This window comes from Podarcis liolepis (genome assembly GCF_965112155.1).
Source record: "Podarcis liolepis genome assembly, chromosome: 14".
Classification (NCBI taxonomy): Eukaryota; Metazoa; Chordata; class Lepidosauria; order Squamata; family Lacertidae; genus Podarcis; species Podarcis liolepis.
In genome coordinates this window covers 4158458-4180935 of record NC_139569.1, presented here as the reverse complement: position 1 = coordinate 4180935, position 22478 = coordinate 4158458, and the positions used below count along the sequence as shown (strand labels likewise).

The 22478-nt window shown below is 49.7% G+C and overlaps 2 protein-coding genes across 6 annotated transcripts in view; one reads left to right on the top strand and one right to left on the bottom strand.

Annotated features, from left to right (window-relative positions):
• CARD11 (caspase recruitment domain family member 11) overlaps window positions 1-22478 on the bottom strand; it is a 335243-nt gene that overhangs the window by 133904 nt on the left and 178861 nt on the right. The window lies entirely within an intron of this gene.
• Window positions 1147-19838, top strand: AMZ1 (archaelysin family metallopeptidase 1). Of its 4 annotated transcripts, none has more exons than XM_083474904.1 (7): window positions 1147-1265; window positions 8436-8775; window positions 9879-10046; window positions 11740-11868; window positions 16215-16381; window positions 17324-17500; window positions 19102-19838. In XM_083474904.1, the coding sequence occupies exons 2-7, from the start codon at window positions 8472-8474 to the stop codon at window positions 19669-19671; spliced, it is 1515 nt and encodes a 504-aa protein (XP_083331030.1). In that variant the 5' UTR covers window positions 1147-1265; window positions 8436-8471; the 3' UTR covers window positions 19672-19838. The 4 variants fall into 4 exon arrangements, with proteins under 4 accessions (XP_083331030.1, XP_083331033.1, XP_083331032.1 ...); XM_083474907.1 differs by having other exon boundaries at window positions 19146-19346; XM_083474906.1 differs by lacking the exon at window positions 1147-1265 and adding an exon at window positions 1313-1458.

The following is a 22478-nucleotide window of genomic DNA, read 5'->3' as shown; positions in this document are numbered from 1 at the left end:
ATGTTTTGCAGGGTGCAAAAGAAGGGCTTTGCACCTTGCCTGGCAGAGAAACCGTGTGCCTTGCACCCCTCCTGGGCAACGGGCGCCCACCAGCAACTCCTGAGCCTGCCCCGATCTGTCAAAACAAAGGGGGAATCTGTACCACCAGAAGTCCCCGGTTCATCTTCGGCAGTGGTGGCGGCAGCAGCGGGAGCCAGCCAGAGCCAACTGTGCTGCCAGGCTGGCTCCAGGTTGTTGAGGCTGCTGCCGCCACATTTCCCGGGGACAGATTTGCAAATCTGGGGACATTCCAGGGACGGAATTTGTCCCGGGACAGATGTGCAAATCTGGGGACTGTCCCCGGGAACCAGGGACGTCTGGTAACCCTACTCTGGGCATTTTCAGCTGGTCACTTTCTCTTACTCCATCCTCACTGTCTTTTAATGGGTGAACTTCGTGGCTGCATGACCCTGTTTGCTTCTATTTATTGTTCACTCAAATAACTTTGATGGAAGGGTGGTTTACCTGTATCTTAATAGATACATAATGAATTAAATCTGAGCGTCCAGAGTACAAGAACCACTGCCCTACAGGTATCTGGTTGGCCGCTGTGAGAACAGGCTGCTGGACTAGATGAGCCAGGGGCCTGATCCAGCAGCCAGGATCCTCGTACGTTTTCAGCGCATTTGGGTACCAGTTGCTGGAAACCCCGGAGGGGAGGGCGTTCTGGTCTTGCTCATGGGCTTTTCTCCATCTCCTTGGCCACTGTGAGGATGCTGGACTAGGGGCGCCCCTGGCCTGATCCGGCCCCAGGGCTCTCCTAACGTCCTTCCCGGCAGCAGGGATAACATACTTGGCTCCTAACCTTGAACGCTCTTGGGAGGAAAAGGCTTGTTAAAAGCATTTTCCGGATGCCAGGGATGCAAAGGCTGGAACGCGCAAGACTTGCCAATATGTTCTGAGGAAGGGCCAGTCAAATGATAACCGGGGTGGTTTGCTTTTCCTGCGGTTTGTTTTCCTATCACGCCCCCACTTCCCCCAACACTGCCCCCCCACCTCATCGGAGCCCCCCCCTTCCTCCTGCCTCGCCTGCTCTCTCCCCAGTCCCCACCCCGCCTCTCCAGCCGGCGGCGCGCAAACCCCATCCGCCCGGCGCGTCACGGCTTCGCCAGCTGCCCCCGCTCCGTCTCCCGCTCGCCCCAGCCGGCCTCCCTCCCTCCCTCCCTCTCCGTCTGCAAGAAGGGAGATCCCCGCGCAATCCCAGCTGCGTTTGGAGGGAGAGCGAGGTAAGTGACGGCCGCTTCGCCGCCGCCAAGCGCTGCAGATTTGCAAGAGAGGCGAGCGAGCGGGGAGGAACCCCGCTGCAAATCGAGGAGGAGGAGGAGGAGGAAACGCGCCTTTGCAAAGTGGCTTCTCCAGATCCGGGGAGGTGGCGGGAGGAGTTTGGGGACTCCCCACTCCCTGGGGAGAAAAGGGCAGGTGCGTCGCGCACAACTGCAAGAAATGCTGGCGAGCCACGTCGTTGCTCAGGCTCAGCCAAGTGCCGTCTTAGGAAGAGGACTTCGCTCATATCCGCGTTGACGCGGGAGATCCGTTTCCCGGCTTCGCCGCCGCCGCTCGACCGGGAGAATTCAGTTGCCTGGGGCTCCCGTTGCCCTTCGCCTGTCATCGGACGGGAAGAAGGACAAGCGTCGAGCAACTTGCGACAGGCTCGGGGGCAGAGGCGTTGCGGATCGGGAGGTGCTGCAGCGGGGTGTGAGTGAACGTGAGAATGAGCCCGGGAGGCGCGCACGCGGGTCGGGAGAGCGTGACGGGCGGGCACCCGCGTCCACAGTGCCGGGCCGAAAGGGGAAAGGGGTCCCGAGGGGAGGGGGTGCGATCGGCGCCAGGTTTATCTCTAAACTCGCAGGATGCGCCAAGAGTGGCTGGTGTTCTGCAAAGTAATACCGCCGCCCGCCCTGCACCTCTGGAGGCCCTTCCGTTAACCTTTACATTCATGTAAATCCCGCCCCGCCTTTTTAATAGATGGAGCGAGCGCTTCTGAAGCAGGCAGCGTGGTTTAGGAGCATAGGAAGCTGCGTTGCCGATCTAGCTAGTGTTGCCAGCACTGGCGGCAGCAGCACTCCAGGGGTTCAGAGGAGGCATTGCCAGCCCTAGACGGAAATGCTGGGACCTGTTGCATGCAAAGCAGGTTCTTTAGCGGTAATCTACAGCGGTTCCCTAGGGCATCATTAAACAAAAATACTGTCCCACCCAAAAAGTGATATAGAATCAGGATTGTAGCGGTGGAAGCGACCCCACAGGTAATCTAGTGTCCAGCCTCCTGCAGTGCAGGAATCACAACTAAAGCAGCAGAGGTCTGCTTAAAAACCTCCAAGGAAAGGCAGTCTGCCATCTTCTGAGGGAGTCTGTTCTACGGCTGAACAGTTCTAGCTCTTCCAGATGTTTAATCTGAAGCTGCTTTCTTCTAACTTGAATCCATTAGTCTGGGTCCTACCCTCCAGAGCAGGAAAAAACAAGCTTGCTCCATCTTCCATGTGGCAGCCACCTTTAGGAAAGCCATCAACTCCTCCTCTTTTCCAGGCTAAACATACCCAACTCCTTCAACCGTTCCTCATCAGGCTTGGTTTCTGGACCCTTGATCATCTTGGTTGCCCTCCTCTGCACACGTTCCAGCTTGTCAACATCCTTCTTAAACTGCGACACCAAGAACTGGACACAGTACTCCAGTTGTGGTCTGACCAAGGCAGACTAGAGCAGTGTTTCCCAACCGGTGTTCCGCGGCACACTACTGTGCCGTGAGACATCGGCTGGTGTGCCGTGGGAGGGAGGCGGGCGAGAGGCGGCGGCGGCGAGGATCCGGCGGGGGTGGGGGGAGCGGGGGCCGTCGCGCGCAACCGAACTCACTTGGCGCGCTGCCGGCTTGTCCTCCTTCAACCCGGGTCGGGCCAGGCCTGCTCACGTCCCCGGATCCCCTAGCAGCAGCCGCACGCTCTCCAAAAGCGCAACGCTGCGCGCAACCGCTCGGCCAGCTGGTGCTCTGCGACTCCGCCCTTTCCCCTCCCAGCGCCGGAGGGTTCGCGCGACCGCAGCTGTTCCCTTTCGCAGCGCGCGGGAAACAATTCCAGGCCGATTGCCTTGTGCCGAAAAGCACCGCCTCTCCTTCCAGCTCAGGCCCGGGCCGCCGGCTCCCCGAATGACGTCACGGGGGCGGGGCTTTAATGGTGGTGTGCCGCGAGATTTTTTTCCGGTAAACAGGTGTGCCGTTGCCCAAAAACGTTTGGGAAACACTGGACTAGAGCAATACTATGACTTCCCTTGATCAGGGCACGAGGCTTCCATTGATGCAGCCTAGAATAGCATTTGTATTTTTTTGTTGCTGTAGCACACTCCCAGAAGTCATTCCTTCTCTGGTCACTGCTATGGATGGACGGCCAGACTGACCATCCAGGCACTGTGATTGTCTCCAAAGCATTCCCATACGGCAGTGTTAACGTTGCCAGACTTCATGTCACGTTTGCAGACATCTTTGTAACACAGAGTTGGTCTGCCGATGGGCTTGGTGCCCGAAGCCAACTCTCCGTAGAGCATGGGTAGGCAAACTAAAGCCCGGGGGCTGGATCCGGCCCAACCGCCTTCTAAATCCAGCCTGCGGACGGTCTGGGAATCAGCGTGTTTTTACATGAGTAGAATGTGTGCTTTTCTTTAAAATGCATCTCTGGGTTATTTGTGGGGCATAGGAATTTGTTCATATTTTTTCTTCTTCAAAATATAGTCCAGCCCCCCACAAGGTCTGAGGGACAGTGGACCGGCCCCCTGCTGAAAAAGTTTGCTGACCCCTGCTGTAGAGCATGCCCCTGGGGATCCTGCCATCTTCCATTCTGTGGACATGGCCGAGCCAGGATAGGAGTGTGAACACACTGGGAATGTGGGCTTGAGAACACATCTTGGTTTGAGACTCTGCCCTGCCATGTGAAACCCCAAATCTTCCTGATGCGGCGCATATGGAAAGTGTTGAGGTGTCACTCCTGGTGGCTGTAACTGCCCATGACTCACCTTCCGTAAAGCAGCATGCTCAACAGGCAAGCCTGGGAGACCTTCGACTTGGTACTGGATTTTAGCATCACCTTTCCCCAAAGCCTTTTGGAGAGGTAAGCTGTGGCCGTAGCTGCCTTGCTGGCACTCTTCTCCAGCTCTTCTCCTGTGATGCTGGCGTTGGGAGGAGAGACATTTGGGTTGCTTCCCCAGGAAACAGGAAGGAGCCTCTGCAAACTGTGTGTAGATAGACTCTTACTGCTCCTCATCACAGCACAATCCCTAGGAGCCACACACATCCAACGGTGAGGTAGATTAACGTTACCAGTCATCTCCGTTTCCCAGGGACAGTCCCTGGATTTACAAATCAGTACCCATATAAATGCAAGTGGCGCTGTGGGTTAAACCACCGAGCCTAGGACTTGTCGATCAGTAGGTTGGCAGTTCGAATCCCCGCAATGGGGTGAGCTCCCGTTGCTCGGTCCCTGCTCCTGCCAACCTAACAGTTCGAAAGCATGTCAAAGTGCAAGTAGATAAATAGGTACCACTCCGGTGGGAAGGTCAACAGCGTTTCCGTGTGCTGCTCTGGTTCGCCAGAAGCGGCTTAGTCATGCCGGCCACATGACCTGGAAGCTGTATGCCGGCTCCCTCGGCCAATAAAGCGAGATGAGCGCCGCAACCCCAGAGTTGGTCACTACTGGACCTAATGGTCAGGGGTCCCTTTACCTTCACCTTTACCCATATAAAATCCATTGAAGTTGAAAAGTGTCCCCAGATTCATGGAAAAAATCTAGTAAAACCTTAGGGTAGATCCAAGTTCAGCTATGTCACAGAGCTCCAATTTTCCTACACCTCTTTTTAGTTGCCTGTCGTGTGAGCACGGGCCTCTGGTGGCTCCTGTTTTGCTTTTTTAAAACTGGTCTTGCCTTAAAAACATGGCCCATTTATGCAAAGTATCCGGTCTCTCTGTAGAAGTGTGAACAAGGTGCCCCTGAGCAGTGTGGAAAAGCTGCCGTTCACCCGTGGGCGCCTCCGTGACATGGTTTTTATTCTGAGAAGCTCTGCATGGTGACGGTCTGTGTGCATTTCCTTGTCCTCTGTTCTGGGCACATGGGAAATGGCAGGAGAAGGAGGCTCCTGAATGTCTGCCAGGGCTGGGGGGGGGCAAACAGAACAGAGAGATCACTAAAATGAACGGCCAAGTGGAATATGCAGCTTTGAAACAGAGCGACAGAGCGGGGGGAGGGGGGGAAGGGAGCCCTTGGCAGAGTTGCAAAAGCCACGTGAACCTGCGAGCCAAATACGGCTTGCTTTAGCAGAGCATCATTATGAACTTCAGTTCATAATGTCCCACTCATTGCACTCTCTGATTTACAAATGGAAAATGAGGACTGAACGGGTGGCTTTGCCCAATGCCTTTAGCGACAAGCGATGCTAAACTGCATTTAGTGCTCCTCGTTTTCAAAGGGTTCAGCCAGAACACGGCTGAATGCGGCAGCTAGACTGGTGACTGGGAGTGGCTGCCGGGACCACATAACACCTGTCCTGAGAGATCTGCGTTGGCTCCCAGTACGTTTCTGAGCACAATTCAAAGTGCTGGTGCTGACCTTAAAAGCCCTAAACGGCCTTGGTCCTGTATACCTGAAGGAGCGTCTCCACCCCATCGTTCTGCCAGGACACTGAGGTCCAGCTCCGAGGGCCTTCTGGCAGTTCCCTCACTGCGAGAAGTGAGGTTACAGGGAACCAGGCAGAAGGCCTTCTTGGTGGTGGTGCCCGCCATGTGGAATGCCCGTTCTTCAGATGTGAAGGAAATAAGCAGCTATCTTATCTTTAAAAGACATCTGAAGGCAGCCCTGTTTAGGGAAGTTTTTAATATTTAATGCTGTATTGTTTTTAACACTCGATTGGGAGCTGCCCAGAGGGGCTTGGGAAACTCAGCCAAATGGGCAGGGTATAAATAATATATTATTATTATTATATAACACAGCTTAGATCCAGATAGAATCACCAAGTTGGAAGACTTGGGACAGATAAGAGAAAGTCCTTCTTCACGCAGCACGTGGTCAAATGATGGAACTCGCTCCACCAGGAGGCAGTGATGGCTACTAACCTGGATGGCTTGAAAAGAGGATGAGACGCATTCATGACGGAGGAGAGGGCTCTCAGTGTCTGCTAGCCACAAGGGCCATACTCTGCTTTCCACAGTTGGAGGCAGCCATGATTCTGAATCCCACTTGATGCAAACCGTGGGAGGGGGGAGTGCTGCTCATATGCCCAAATCCTGCCTGCGGATTTGGGCATATGATAAATATTCTGTTGGGAGCTGCCCAGAGTGGGGCATTATTATTATTATTATTATTATTATTATTATTATTATTATTATTATGTTTATTAAGCCACTGTGAGAACAGGATGCTGGACTAGATGGGTCACTGGCGAGATGCTGCTAAGCCAGAGTCCCAGAATCCACAGCCTCTTTCTCACTCCCTTGAGCCATTCACTTGCCGCTGCCTTTGCCTATGGAACAGGTTGCCAACTCCCCCTGCTCCTAGTGTAGCAGCCCAGAGTGTTGGACTGGGGCTTAGGAGACCCAGGTTTAAACCACCCCCCTCAGCCATGAAGCTCACTGGGTGAGAGTCTCTCAGCATTAGCTGTGAGGATAAAAAGGGGAAGGGGATAATGCCCTTGAGCTCTTTGGGTGAAAGGTAGGATATAAATGCAATACTACAACAATAAAAGAAACAGGATATTTTATTATCATTTACAGTGGTACCTCAGGGTACATATGCTTCAGGTTACATACGCTTCAGGTTACAGACTCCACTAACCCAGAAATATTACCTTGGGTTAAGAACTTTGCTTCAGGATGAGAACAGAAATCATGCTCTGGCGGTGCGGCGGCAGCGGGAGGCCCCATTAGCTAAAGTGGTTCTTCCGGTTAAGAACAGTTCCAGGTTAAGTACAGACCTCCGGAACGAATTAAGTACTTAACCTGAGGTACCACTGTATTTCTTAATTGCTTTCTAAGCAACCGTCTCAAGCTGATATATGCTAGAGATAATTAAAAAGACAAAAAAAGCAAAAACTTTTAAAATGAACCTTAAGCCATACAAAGCAGACATTTGTGGTGAAGAGCCATTTATCCCGTTGGGAAGCAGTCAGAACAAAAATGCCTTCAGTTGCTTCCAGAATGTGGGCTCCTGCAGGGATGCTATTCCACAGAACAGGGATAGCCACACTAAAAGCCCTGTTCCGAGTTACTCCAGAGGAGGCTTCTGAGATCTTTGGAACTTGCAGGATAAACTTTCCCACAGACCACACAGGGCTACTGAGTATATAAGAGATAAGGGGAACTCGCAGGAAACCTGATCCTGAGTTGTACAGGGACTTGTACTACTGTTAAATCATTGGACGCCAGACAGCTTTGCAAATCACCTGGAAATTCACCAGTAGACCCCAGTCTTCCTTGTAGGCACTTCTGGTTTAAAGCAGTAGGGTGCAAAACCTTTTGACGTCCCACGGTTAAACTCTCGTTCTGCCACACAGTTGTGCCCTATTTATTATGCTGCTCTTGTTGACTGCTGTTGCTCCAGAATACGTCTTATCCGAGGAGGGGGGTGGCAGAGCAAAGCTCAGAATGAGAAGGATGGAGCTGAACCTTCAAAGAGAATAATTCATGGGTGCTTGTCGGGGAGTTGCTTGGTAGTAGCTGACATACAAAGGGAATCATTTATGAAGAGATCATTGAAAATTGCACGTGGTGTAATTTAGGGGTTCCTGGCATGATGGCAGCCGTAAGCAATGCATTGTATTACAGGAAGGAAGTTCCACGGAGCATCATTTTGGATGGAAACGCTAAACCAAACCATTCTGCAACGGCAGATTGGGATTGAGTTTTCCCAGGGGATGGAAAACTAATCACTATTTTTTAAAATAGGCAGGTAGATAGCATCTTACACCAATTTCACTTATGCGATTGCAGACTTACGTGGATCACTGCCAAATAAATAAACAAATAAATAAATAAGATGGAGAAAAAGTAGGCGGGAGAGCAGGGGGAAGTGGCTGGCAAGTCTAACCCTTTGCAATGCAGGAATCCTGCCGACAGTCGTCCCTGGTTGGGCTCGAACCACCAACCTTCTGGTTAACAGCCAGATGCACTGACCCATTTTGCCAAGGATTGCGGGGGCGATGATTAAATACTTACATCTTTCTGGGATCTGATTATTTAACGGGCAACAAAACAAATGTGAAATGGTGCCCCCTGGGTTCTGGGCTCACAGCTTTGATCTCTTCTGAACCACCATCCTACAACACCTTGAGATGTTTCAGGTGATCCTCAGGGCTTGCTGGCTCCCCTGGCAAGCTCCCCTGAGAGCAGAGTCTAGTTAGAGGCTGACCATGGTTTCTTCTCCTGGCAGAGGGCGGCACCACTGAAGCGGGGTCTGCCATCAGCGATGTTGCAGTGCAGACATGCCCAAGAGTTCAGCTTTGGGCCCCGAGCGCTGAAGGACGCTCTGATCTCCACGAACCCTGCGCTGCAGGAGCTCTACGCCAAGGCCTTCTCCAGCGCCGAAAAGCTCTTCCTCTCCGAAGCATACAACCCGCACAGGACACTTTTCTGCAGCCTGTTCATCCGGACGGCTTTCGACTGGCTCCTCAGCCACCCTGATGCCCCTGAGGACTTTGAAACCTTCTACTACTCCCTGCTGAGGAGGAAGCAGAGAGTCTACCGCAAGCACATATACCTGCAGCCTATAGGTAATGCACCTGCTGGGTCTTTGGCACCAACTAACAAAGGAGACAAGGATGCCATGTGTTGAATTGAGGTTGTGATGGGAGACAGGGAAAGAGGGATCTGTGGCTTTAGTGCCTTTCCTTGCATGCAGAAGGTCTCAAGGTAGGGCTGGGGGAGACCCCTGCCTGAAACCCTGGTCAGCTGCTGCCAGTCAGTGTAAGCGATGCTGAGTTAGATGGACCAATGGTCTGAACTCTGTATAAGGCAGCTTCCTATGTTCTTTAGAAGGGTGCCAGCCCTCCCATCGGATGTCAAAGAGATAAACAACTACCTGACATTTAGAAGACATCTGAAGGCAGCCCTGTTCAGGGAAGTTTTTAATGTGTGACATTTTAATGTATTTATAATCTTTGTTGGAAGCCGCCCAGAGTGGCTGGAGAAACCCAGCCAGATGGGCAGGGTGCAAATAAATAATAATAATAATAATAATAATAATAATAATAATAATAATTACAGCAGCAACAGTAGTGGCTCTGACCGCAACAGTACATGATAGTCTGACTGATTTCCCTGTAGTTCCTTTCTTCGACCAGGGCTTGGTGGTGACCGAATCTTCACCTGAAATCCCTTAGGAAACAGACTGAGAGGCCACTCTTGTCTTTGAAGTCCTGCTTCAAGTCCCCATAGGGACTTCACCAGAGCCAGTGCCCACCTTTAGTTTTACAATGGACCCTGTCCAAAATCCCCTAGAGGCAGTCACGCATGTTGCTTTGGATGTAGTTGAAGACCCTGGATGTGTCTTCAACACATTCTGAAGATGCTGGATTTTCCTTGGTAGACAAGCAAATTGTTTTCGCTTGCAGTAAATCTTCAGATACAGAGCGCCCTCTCTCTTATTAGTGATGTTCTTCTCTGAGGAAGGCAATGACTGCTCAAAAAGTGCAAGTGCCAGGCTCTTACAAAACATAGATAATATACAAATAATAACATTGGAGCTTTGTGCTCTTGGGATTCTTCTCCTTCCTTGGGATTTTTCTCCTTTCTTGCATTGCTGTAGGGCATAGTCCTGTCCCCCCCCCCCCCAGAAAGAGCCCCAGAGGAACTGACTTGATGCTTCTGCTCTTAGATCTAAGCGACGGCCCTGCTGGGATCTCGCTGCTGGACTCCCTCTGTGGCTGCGTCGAGTCTTTCTTTTGGGGTCTCCGAGTCAAGTGCCTTCCTTCCGTCCCAGTCTCTTCCATCCACTGCTGTTACCGTCACAGCCAGGATTCGGACAGAGTGCAGCTTCATACAGGTAAGCCGACAGGAGAGCAAGTTGGGGGCAGCGAGGCGTGTTACTAGGAAATGGGGCTCAAGTCTGACTCGGGAGAAGGGGGTAAGTAGGGAACTTTGCCAGCCCAGAGGCAAGAGTTGGAGGCAGGGGATGCTTCACGGCTGGAGGGTGGAACACAGAATGGGTTGGAAGAGGAGGAGGAGGAGGCAGGGCAGGCAAATGAAGGGCCAGGTGCTTCCCCACCCTCCCCTGCACCACTGTCTCCCAGAACCAGAAGGGGAGTGAAAAGGGAGGAGCAGAGGAAGTTTCCACGGAGGCGCAGTCTCTGGCTGCGTGCCCAAATCCCAACGGGAGAGAGTACATAAACTGGTGGAGGGGAAGTAGTCCCGTTTCTGCAACTGCTCCATAGAGGGTGGACCTGGGAAGAGCATAGTAGATGCTAGACTGCTGTGCGTGGGTATTCAGAGCTGTAGAGGTGACTTTAAGTGTGATCTTTGACAATAAAGGGTTAGCTATTTCCCATGTGCATTCCTTTGGCTGGGAAATGCCTTTGACAGTTACCTGGAACTTGAGGTCATCCTTGCCCTCCTCCCTTCTCCCTTGAATACGTCCTTGGGCCCCCTCAACCCTCTTAGGCCAGGGATAGAGAAGCAATGTGGCCCTCCAGAGGTTGTTGGACTCCAGTTCCCATCATCCTTGGCCACTGGCTGTGCTGGTGGAACTGATGGGAGCCCAGCAGTCTCTGGAAGGCCGCACAGCTTTCCCACCCTGATTTAGGCGATGTTTGCCTTTTGCCTGCACAGTAGAGGAGGAAAGGTGTGAGGCAGGGGGTGGGAGAATAATCTTTCCATGGAAAATCATTCCATGACTAGCAGCTGCAACAGTAACCAACCAGATGGAGGACTGGAACTACATTTTCCTTTTGGAACACCCCCCCCCCGCACCACAAAAAACATATTTCCATCCCTTTGTTTTCATGGGAAAAGGTGCTAACCCAAATTGGGTGTGTTCATAATGGATTCCGGATTAGACTGATACCCTGCGGATGTGTTCTGTTCATCCTGTTCCACCCAAGCTACCCAGGAAAGGTTGCAATATATTTAAACTAAGGCTTGAAAATAAATGCTAAAAAATCTCATTGTCATTACAGAATATGGCTTTGGTCCAAGCTACCTGAAAGCTCCTATCTCCCTATACAAATCCATCCAGGTCCTCGAATGAGCATCTTCTCCTGGCCCCATCAATATAAGAGGCACAGTTGGGGGTGACACGGGAGAGACAGGGCCTTTTCTGTGGCCGCTCCCATACTGTGGGATTCCTTCCCAAGAGAGGTCAGACTGGCTCCCTTTACTTTATCTTGTGAACCTCCCTGAGATCTTCGGGTGAAGGGCAGTATACTTTAATGCTGGTTCCAAGTGTGTTTCTCATGTATTTTAACTGTGTTTTTCCATTAGCTAGTTTTATTGCTTTGTATTTTCCGATAGTGTTTTTAAATGCTGTCAGCTGCCTTGAATCCCATCTTGGGAGAAAGGCAGGATATAAATACAGTACACAAACAGACAAACAAAAGCCTGAAACAGGGTAGGCTGTACTTGCTGCTGAAGGGCAGGGAATAGGTTTCTAAATTTTCTACCAAGGGAATTGAAAGATTGACAAGATTGACAAGTTTCACTGGATTGTGTCTTTTGTTTTGGCATCTTCCTTCCCCCCATAGATGGGATCCTGACCTTTCTGAAGAACAACAAGCCCATGGATGCCCTCTGCGTCTTGGGTCTCACCCTTGCTGACCTCTACCCCTGTGAAACATGGAGCTTCACCTTCAGCAAGTTCTTGCCTGGCCAAGGTTTGTCCAGGGATGGGGAGGAAAACACCTTCATAGTTCTCTTAAAAACTAGTAGTGATGAGGCCATATGCTATGGTTACCAGATTTTTTTTCAATGAATCCGGGGACACTTTTTTTTTTTTTTGGAGCTGAGTAGCAACAGGGAGTCAGTAGTGGGGATGGTGAGGCAAAAGAACACATGCATATTGTATAAAGGTGCAAAGCCCTTCTTTTGCACCCTGTGAAACATAAATGCACAGTTTTTTTAAAAACTGGGCAACAGCATGCCACACGCCCGTGACTCCCGAGCCTTCCCCAATCTCCTGCCCCCTTCCTCCTTTGGTTTGATGGATTGGGAGTCACAGGCAGGCGGCTGTTGCCCATTTTTTAAAAAAACCTCTGTGCATTTATATTTCACAGGGTGCAAAAGAAGGGCTTTGCACCTTGCCTGGCAGAGAAACCACGTGCCTTGCACCCCTCCTGGGCAACGCCCGCCCGCCCGTGACTCCTGAGCCTCCCCAGATCTGTCAAAACAAAGGGGGAAGGGGGCAGGAGATCTGTGCCACCGGACATCCCTGGTTCCCCTTCAGCAGTGGAGGCAGCAGCGAGCAGCTCCTGAAGCCAGCCAGAGCCAACTGCGCTACCAGGCTGGCTCCAGGCTGCTGAGGCTGCCACTGCCACGTTTCCCGGGGACAAATTTGCAAATCTGGGGACATTCCGGGGACAAAATTTGTCCGGGGACAGATTTGCAAATCCGGGGACTGTCCCCAGGAACCAGGGACGTCTGGTAACCCTACCGTATGCCCTCCGGGGAGGGAGCTCCAAAGATGTGGAGCCACCAGTAAAAAGGCTCTGTCTCTGGAATCCACCAGTCTAACAGCATAAATGTAGTATCATCTCCCTCTCTACAGGAAAGGACCATAGTTCAATGGGCACAGCATCTGACCTCCAAGCTAAAGGTCCCAGGTTCCACCCCCAACATCTCCTGACAGGGCTGAGAGAGACACCTCTCTAAAACCCTGCAGAGCTGCCAATCAGTGTTGACAGTACTGATTTAGATGGACCAACCAGTGGTCTGACTTCATTGCCTATGTTCCTGTGCTCTTCTTTCAACTTGCCACACCCAAGCCCACCTTTTCCACGAAGCACTTCCTTAACATCCACACTCCAGCCTTCATTCCCAGAATGAGCACCTCTGGCTGCATCTGCTCACATCTATCACCTGTTGCCTTGGCTCTCACCTCCGTTTGCTATCCCAGGGATGGCAGGAGTTGCAGTCACAGGTTGACCACTCCCATTTGGGACTGTGAGCTCCTTGGAGTGTGGGGTGTGATGCTGAAGCCAGATGCACACAGGTGGCTACTAGGCACAATGGCTCTGCTCTGCCTCTACAGTTGGGAGGCAGCAGCAGCAGAAGAAGAGTTTGGACTTGATATCCCACCTTTCACTCCCGTTTTTGTTGTTGTTTAGTCATTTAGTCGTGTCCGACTCTTTGTGACCCGATGGACCAGAGCATGCCAGGCAATCCTGTCTTCCACTGCCTCCCGCAGTTTGGTCAAACTCATGTTGGTTTCTTCGAGAACACTGTCCAACCATCTCATCCTCTGCTGTCCCCTTCTCCTTGTGCCCTCAATCGTTCCCAACATCAGGGTCTTTTCCAGGGAGTCTTCTCTTCTCAGGAGGTGGCCAATTCACTCCCCTCAAGGAGTCTCAAAGCAGCTAACAATCTCCTTTTCCCTTCCTCCCCCACAACAAACACTCTGTGAGGTGAGTGGGGCTGAGAGACTTCAGAGAAGTGCGACAAGCCCAAGGTCACCCAGCAGCTGCATGTGGAGGAGCAGAGACGCGAACCCGGTTCACCAGATTACGAGTCCACCGCTCTTAACCACTACACCACACTGGCTCTCTTCTGTGCTTCTGAATACTGGTTGCTAGAAACCGCTCTTGTTCTTCGATCCTGCTTGTTGGTTCCTCACAGGCAGCTGGGAGAGGAGGACGCTGGACCAGCAGAGTCACTGGTCTGGTGCAGCAGGTTCTTCTTAAGTTCTTAATGCGTTTGCCCCTCCCTGTATATTTTTGACTGGATTAATTTAAGAGCGGAACAATGATCGATTGTGGTCCTCTCCTCCTGAAATCCTGCCAGTTCTTCCGCTATTCTGCAGTTTTCTATAACTTGTTGTTCCGGTTTCATTAATAGTTGCCAAGCGTTTAATGTGGCAGGGATATCAATGAGGTTCATTGGGTGGTTAATTAGTTGGACAGCCTCCACCCCGCTTTCTGATATAGAGGAACCCTGGTAAACCAACCAGATGGACATTAGGCGGTTTTCTTCAAAAATAAAACAAACAAAGGATCCTACCAGATTAATTGTAATTTAATTCATTTAGCTCTACCAGTGTTTTTTTTTTTTTTTTTTTGCAGCACAGTTATCAATCCTGCTGCTTTTACAAATGCTTGTTTTATGCTTTTAAAAATTGGGTTTTCTTGCAGTTTAGTAATCTGGAATTCTATATTTTAAGCTGCCTGGGAATTGATCTGAAATAATAAAATAAATACTAACGAAATGCCTGTGAGGGTACACTAGGTAAAGCTACCTGTGGCAGAGCATCTTCTTGGCTTGTGTAGTCAAGTCCCAGGGGCCTGGGTGGTGCTGTATAAACTCTGCAGCTCAGTAGGCCAGATCTTTCGGTCCCTCTGTGGGCAGGTAGGTGAGTCCATCCACTTGTCAATCATCTGGTGTTATAATGACATCAAGGTTGACCCACGGAGATCAGGGAGGGGTTGTTCCACCAGCATGTTCCCCATAGCAGGGGTTCCATCTCGCCCTCTGGATTGTGGATGCCCGCCACCGCAACATGGAAGTTGCTGTGGCTGGCAGCTCCTCTTCCTCCTCAGCCAGCGACGCACCCTTTTCCACGATGGAGGGGCTCTGTGTCCAAGCTCTCCCCCCGAAAAGGGTGCGTCGCTGGTTGGCTGTGGAGGGCAGAGCTGAACTGTTTCTCTCTCAGAGGCAGCATCATAGCCTACTGGCGGCTTTTCTCATTGACTTTGTGGGTGCCCACAAGCACCCACAGCCCCCTGGAGTTGGCTCTTATGCCCCATAGGGAACACAGTGGCAAAGCAGTATCTTGTTGTTGTTTAGTCGTTTAGTCGTGTCCGACTCTTCATGACCCCATGGACCAGAGCACGCCAAGCACTCCTGTCTTCCACTGCCTCCTGCAGTTTGGTCAAACTCATGCTGGTAGCTTCGAGAACACTGTCCAACCATCTTGTCTTCTGTCGTCCTCTTTTCCTTGTGCCCTCCATCTTTCCCAATATCAGGGTCTTTTCCAGGGAGTCATCTCTTCTCATGAGGTGGCCAAAGTATTGGAGCCTCAGCTTCAGGATCTGTCCTTCCAGTGAGCACTCAGGGCTGATTTCCTTCAGAATGGAAAGATTTGATCTTCTTGCAGTCCATGGGATTTTCAAGAGTCTCCTCCAGCACCATAATTCAAAAGCATCTATTCTTTGGCGATCAGCCTTCTTTATGGTCCAGCTCTCACTTCCATACATCACTAGCAGGGCTGAATTCTCTGTTCATCAGTTAAATGCTACTACTTTGGCTGAATGTGCAAGTTCCCTATGGGGAACTGGTGGGCACAGCCAGTGCAGAATTGAACCCTGTTCCCGCACCCATCAGCTTATGTCAGCTGATTGATAGCTGGGCCTGGTTTTGGAGAAATGGCCTTGCGGGCAAAACTGGACCCCCTGGCAGGCCAAGATTGGCCCAGAGGCCAGAGACGCCCAACTCCTGCTATAATGGATTTATCTGAATATTAAAGTTGCGTACAGTAGCGTATTAAAAATTGAGTAATTATGAAGTTTTATTTTTCTGCCTTTCAGTCTTTTATAAATTTAATGAACTATTTTTTTTTTAAAAAAGAAGTCAATAAGATATACTACTGAGCATTTTTCTACATGCAAAGTTCTGCACAATTTGCTTAATGCATTCTGAGGCAGCAAGGCTCCTCAAGTACACATTTACCACTCACTCTCCAGCAACAAAACCTCCTATTAATTGGTACTTAACCCCTCACTATTCTATAGAGGCATAACACTGGTTTGCTGTGTGCATAATGAAACCAAGCCGCAGTCATCCGCAGCTCCATCTCTCTCTTGCTTAATGCTTAATTTTTAGACGATAAAACAATGCTGGGATCAGACTGGCATCTGTCCATCTTCTCTATATATTTCAACAGACTTCATTATATAACAGATATCTCTGTACCCAGATGTGTAAGGGTGGTTTTCCTATCTGGGTGGGATGCCTGGGCGTTTGAGGAAATGAGGCTGATCTTTCTCTCCCCTCTTGTTTCCTGCCTCCGCAGAGGTGGGGGTCTGCAGCTTTGCCAGGTTCACGGGCGACTTCCCCCAGATGGGTTGCACCACATTAAACCCAGCGCCATGGAGACAAGAGGTTCATGACGAAGTTATGGAGCACGCCAGACACCAGGCGTTGCTGTTCAACATGCTGGAGATGCTCCAGTGTTGCAAGGTGAGGCGTGCAATATTTCCCCAACAGTAGAGCACCTGTGTTGCATGCAGAAGGACCCAGGTTATGTGCCCAGCAATTAAAAACACACACAAAAGGACCTGGATTTACATATAAGCTAAAGAAGCTATAGCTTAGGGCCCCACTCTCTTGGGCCCCCCCCCCAAAAATTAAAGGGAAACAAACACCTGGATGTACATTTCCAAAATATAAGATAAAAAACAAATAAAAGTTACATACAGCAACAGTGTTTTGTGTTGGGTAGGTTCCTAGTAATGGGTCCTGCCTGTTAGCCTGTTCCCTAAAATATCACTGATTTGCTCATTTCTATATATAGGGTGCCTACATTCTGCATGGACTGGTTGCAGGGCAACATGTAGCATGCAGCTGCAGACTGCAGTGCAGCACAGTTGAATGCCTGTTATCTAATATTAAAGAGTGCTTGTAGAATGATGATCAGGCAGCATAGACTAAGGGTATGAGCATATATTCAACACAAAAAAACAGTGACAATTTGTTGTTCACTAAACAAGCTATAGTTTATGGCCCACTCTCTTGGGAACCCCAAAAAATGTAAAGGAAAAGAAAAACTGGGTGTACATTTCCAAAATATAAGATAAAAAACAAATAAAATAAAATCTACATACAGCAACAGTGTTTTGTGTTGTGTAGGCTCCTATCTGTTATGTGCAAATGGCTTTAGATACCTATTAGGTCCATAAATTACCATATAGCATATATTCAAAAACAGTGACAATTTGTTGTGGACAAAGGACAGCTGGACATATAAAGGGCCCCATTACCTTCAGTAGCTGAGGGCCTCATCAAACCTCAATCCGGCCCTGGTGATGGTGGAGGAAAGGAGAACCAGTTCAAGGCAGGAAAGGCAAGCTCAACAGTGAAAGTTCAGCTTAATCTGCTCTTGGTTTTCCCCCCCATTGAAAGGTCACATGCCATGAGATCTGCCACCTGATTGGCTTGGGGAATTGCCGTTGGCTCCAGTGCATCATGCAGGGGGCTCTGAGTTTGGATGAAGTTCTGCTGCGGCCGCTGGAGCCCTGCCCAATATGCCTCCGGAAGCTGCAGTACGTGGTGGGTTTCAAACTCATCGAGCGCTACAAGGTAAGAGACTCAGAGAGCAAGGTGGCTCTTTCCCCTCCTTTCTGCAAGGCGGGGGTTCGTCTGGTCACTAGCTCCAGGCTGCTCATCTTACAATCCCCATCAGAGGGAGACGGAAGCAGAGAAGTTGTCTGGAGAGCAGAAACCTACAGGCGGCTCAAGAGAGTCTCAAGCCATTTGCCGTGTAGGAAAGGCAAGGGATTAGCCTGTCTGTGTCCCTGTGTAGCTCTCCTTATACAGGTCCTCATTCTGGCCAGCTTAGGCACAGGATAAGGCTGAGAGAGGACTGGCCATGGAGCAGGTGCTGGTTCCAGATGCTGTGCAGGGGCTCTGCAGGATCTGTGACCACACTCAAGGGAAATGTTTGATGCTTTAGTTCAGCTCTCCATATACTTTGGACTGCTGTTCTCATCATTCTCAGCTTGTGCTTGTTGGGCCCAATAATTGGGTTGTAATCCAAAAGATCTAGTTGACAAAGGCTGCTTTAATCTGAGCTGAAGCAAATGCTTCAATAGCAAATAAGACCTATAATATTAATTTATTATTTATACCCTGCCCATCTGGCTGGGTTTCCCCAGCCACTCTGGGCAGCTCCCAACAGAATATTAAAAGCACAATACAGCATTAAACATTAAAAACTTCCCTAAACAGGGCTGCCTTCAGATGTCTTTTGAAAGTAGGATAGTTGCTTATTGCCTTGACATCTGATGGGAGGGCGTTCCACAGGGCAGACGCCACCACCGAGAAGGCCCTCTGCCTGGTTCCCTGTAACCTCACTGGCAGTGAAGGAACTGCCAGAAGGCCCTTGGTGCTGGACCTCAATGTCCAGGCTGAACGATGGGGGTGGAGATGCTCCTTCAGGTATACAGGACCAAGGCCATTTAGAACTTGAAAGGTCAGCACCAACACCTTGAATTGTGCTCGGAAATGTACTGGGAGCCAATGCAGGTCTCTCAGGACTGGTGTTATATGGTCCCGGCGGCCACTCCCAGTCACCAGTCTAGCTGCTGCATTGTGGATTATTTGCAGTTTCTGAGTCACCTTCAAAGGTAGCCCCAAGCAGAGCGCATTGCAGTAGTCCAAGCGGGAGATAACCAGAGCACGCACCATTCTGGCGAGACAGTCTGTGGGCAGGTAGGGTCTCAGCCTGTGTACCAGATGGAGCTGGTAGACAGACACAGAATTGACCTGTGCCTCCATGGACAGCTGTGAGTCCAAAATGACTCCCAGGCTGCGGACCTGGTCCTTCAGGGGCACAGTTACCCCATTCAGGACCAGGGAGTCCCCCACATCTGCCCGCCCCCTGTCTTCCAAAGACAGTACTTCTGTCTTGTCAGGATTCAACCTCAATCTGTCAGCCGCCATCCATCCTCCAACCTGCCCAAATCAGGAGTGTCAGAGAAGGTTCAGAGAAAGTCCAGGTAGGGACTTCTGCCTGGGGAGCTGCTGGCAGTCCATGTAGACAACCAACCCCGAGCTAGGTAGAGAAATGGGTCTCACTTGGAACAAGGCAGCGCCCTCTGTTTCTGTGCTCCCTGATTATCAGTGCCCTGATCTGAAACGGCAACAGAAGCAGTCACCCCGTTTTATGTTCTCTGGTGCAGAAACTCTATGCCTGGATGCAAACTCTTTTGTCTACCTGGCCCAGCCAAGACCCGGCAGACTTGTCCGTGTCAGAAGACGTTTTGCCGTACAGCGCTGACTCTGGGATGGGTGGAGAGAACGATTCCGAAGCGGTGACGTCCCTCTCGGAGCCCCTGACCCCAGATACTTGCAGCCAGGCGGTTTCCACATTGCAGGATCTTGACCTTGATGAGCCGTCCTGTTCTCTGGCCGATGCTCCCAGCCAGGAGCGACTGGGTGGTGCTCCCAAGCCCTCGGACATAATTAAGGAGTACACGCTGTGGCTGAAGATGTGCATCGCCGCTCTCGAGAAGGACGTCTCCGAGGAGGATCTCCTGCAAGTAGACAAGGCGGTGGACGCCCTGGCCCGCTGGGAAATGTTCACGGGGGAGCTGCCCAGCGTCCGGAGGGACCTGCCTTTTGCCAGTGACACTGCGGGGCTGCGGAAGGTCCTTGGAGACAAATTCTCCTCCTTGAGAAGGAAACTGAGCTCCAGGAAAGCAGCCAGGGGTGAATCTTCCCCTTGTCGCTGGAGATGGGAGGACAGTTAGCCCCACGGAGACACACTGCCTGTTTCTCATATTCATTAATTGTGGGTTTTGTTAGATCCCTTTCTTCTTGTTATGCCTCTCGTCCTTTCCGCTGCAAGTTCTCGTTGATTTATCAGAGCAAGAATCAAGAACTCTGCTAGTGCAATTAAAAAAAATCTTCTACTGAAGTATTTCCTTGTCCTTCCTGATGCAACTCTTTGGTTTGTTGTATCCAAATACACAAATATGATCAGAAGAGAATATGATCAGTGTATCTGAAGAAGTGTGCATGCACACGAAAGCTCATACCAAGAACTAACTTAGTTGGTCTTTAAGGTGCTACTGGAAGGAATTTTTTTATTATGATCAGAAGAGTCTTTCAGGTAACCGTTGCGAAGTCATATATATAGAGCTTTCAAAGTTTTAACCAGTACTTTAAATTGGGCCTGAAAATCGACCCAGGTAGACTATTTGGTCCAAACTTGGCATTTTTCTTTTAGGGCTTTGAGAGTTAAATGTATTTTAAGACAAGCAGACTCTCCTCTCTCCCACCTCCCACCAAGTCATGAACTTTGTTCTATATAGCTGCACTCAAATTCCAAGGCTAAAGCATTGACCCCCCCCCAATAATGTCACCTTTTTAAGGATCCAGCTATAAATAACTTGAGCTCCTTTGCTGCATAATAAAGCAATTGAGAGGAATGCATGCTTTCCTGGCAATCTCTAGAGACACTTGGGCCTTTTCAACCAAGGAGAAGAGGAGCTGGTGTGGAAATTGTCCCTCCACGTACACAAAGTTTGAAAAGTATCTGCAAGTGTTCCTTTAGAAACAGGAAGCCAGGATGTAGTTCTTCCAAACAAATGCAATTTAAAATTTAAAAAAGCATAATCTTGCAAGCACTGCTTTTTTAAAAAATAAATAAGAGAAAGTGCTGGTACTCACCATGAAGTTGTTATACCAGAAAAAAAGAACTTCTTGCAACCATGCTAAATAAATCTCAGCTGTTGTGCTAACTTCTTGCACCATGGTCCCAGCACACGCAGATGATTCTGGAAGATATTGTTATGATCTTCATGACATGCAAGACACAGGCTGGCTGAACTGAGAGAACATGACTTTGAGCGCACCCAGCACTCTCTGGCAACCTCTCCACACATTGCAGTGTATGATGATGATAATGATAATGATAATGATAATGATAATGATAATGATAATGATAATGATAATGATAATAATAATAATAAGTAAAAATAATAATAATTTTTTATTTATACCCTGCCCTCCCCGGCCAGAGCCGGGGTCAGGGCAGCTAACACCAGTAAAATTAGAATAAAAACATAATAGGAGGGGGAAACCCAATTTAAAATACAGGTTAAAAATACAATTTAAAATGCAGCCTCATTTTAATAGTAGCCCATAGATCAAAACCATAAGGGGAGGGAAACATAAGGGTCAGACTGAGTCCAAACCAAAGGCTAGTCGGAACAGCTCTGTCTTGCAGGCCCTGTGGAAAGATGTCAAGTCCCGCAGGGCCCTGGTCTCTTGTGACAGAGCGTTCCACCATGTCGGGGCCAGTACTGAAAAGGCCCTGGCCCTACTTGAGACCAATCTAACCACCTTGCAACTTGGGACCTCCAAAGTGTTGTGGACTTTAAGGTCCTCCGTGGGACATACCAGGAGAGGCGGTCCCATAGGACCTTAAGATCAATGGTGATAGGCAAGCTCTCTTTCGTGGTAGCTATTCTGCCATTTTTATTGGCCTTTTCTGCAGCTTCAGGGAATTACAAATCGGGAGAGTGCTGTCTTCAGGCTCTGCTTAGGGGCTCCCTACAGCTATCTGGCCGGCCACTGTGAGAACAGGATGCTAGACTCGATGGGCCTTGGCTCTCATCCAGCAGGACCCTTTCTGATGTTCTTAGGACTGCTGTGAATCGTCCAAATCAGTGGAGCGTTTGCTGGAACACGGTTGAAAAGCCACTGCTGTAATAATGTGCATCTTAGCACATTAGACCAAGACAAAACCAAGGGCTGAGGAATAGTGTTTTCTACATTCAGATTGCGTAATCAGAGTAGACGTTTAAAGAAAAATGAACCGCTCAAAAGGAAAATATGGAATCCAGTGGTGTGTGAACACTGGAAGACGAGTGCTGTTGATTCCTGGGTGAAAACAATCCCTCCCCACCAAAAAAACATTTACATCTGAAAATGGTGCATTGAGAGTAAACCAAGTTGCTGCCACCTGCTGGTTGCTTAAATATTGCTGTTTCAATGCTCGGGAAACATCCGTTCTGGTTTGTGGAAAACAGCCACTCAAAACATAAACATTATATATTCCTTTTTGGCACTTAAAAATAAAACAGCAGCTATATGTAAAAAATGGGAACAACACTAAGGGAGGTGGGGGGGGGGAGAAGGACAGGGAGAGGGAGGGAGGGAGGCAGGGAATGTTTCAAAGTAAACATTTAGATTAGATTCTTTCATTTTTATCAGCAAGTGATAAACGAGAAGCAAAAGCAAAGATGTGTCTGCATCTCCTCCGTCAGCCAGCAAAAGTGTTTGCAGCGCTCTTGCTGTTGCTATGACAACTGCTTCACCAGGCTGAGAGAATCTATCTAGCACCTCTTTAAGCAAGAAGTGGTGTGCAGGAGTGTTGGAGAGCGTGCAATATTGTGTGTGTGTGTGTGTGTGTGTGTGTGTGTGTGTAACCTCTCTGTGTGTATGGGTGGTATTCAACTCAGTTTCACGCAGAGTCAATGTTCTTTAATTTCACTGGGTCTAATCTTGAGTAAAACTTAGGCTGATTTCACACAATTTCACACCATGTTAT

What these genes read in the sequence shown, in the direction of transcription:
- AMZ1 (XM_083474904.1), top strand. Translation starts at nt 8,472, where the DNA reads ATGTTGCAGTGCAGACATGCCCAAGAGTTCAGCTTTGGGCCCCGAGCG. An exon ending in CAAGTTCTTGCCTGGCCAAG is followed by an intron (nt 11,869 to 16,214) that starts GTTTGTCCAGGG and finishes CTGCCTCCGCAG; the next exon opens with AGGTGGGGGTCTGCAGCTTT. An exon ending in AACTCATCGAGCGCTACAAG is followed by an intron (nt 17,501 to 19,101) that starts GTAAGAGACTCA and finishes TCTCTGGTGCAG; the next exon opens with AAACTCTATGCCTGGATGCA.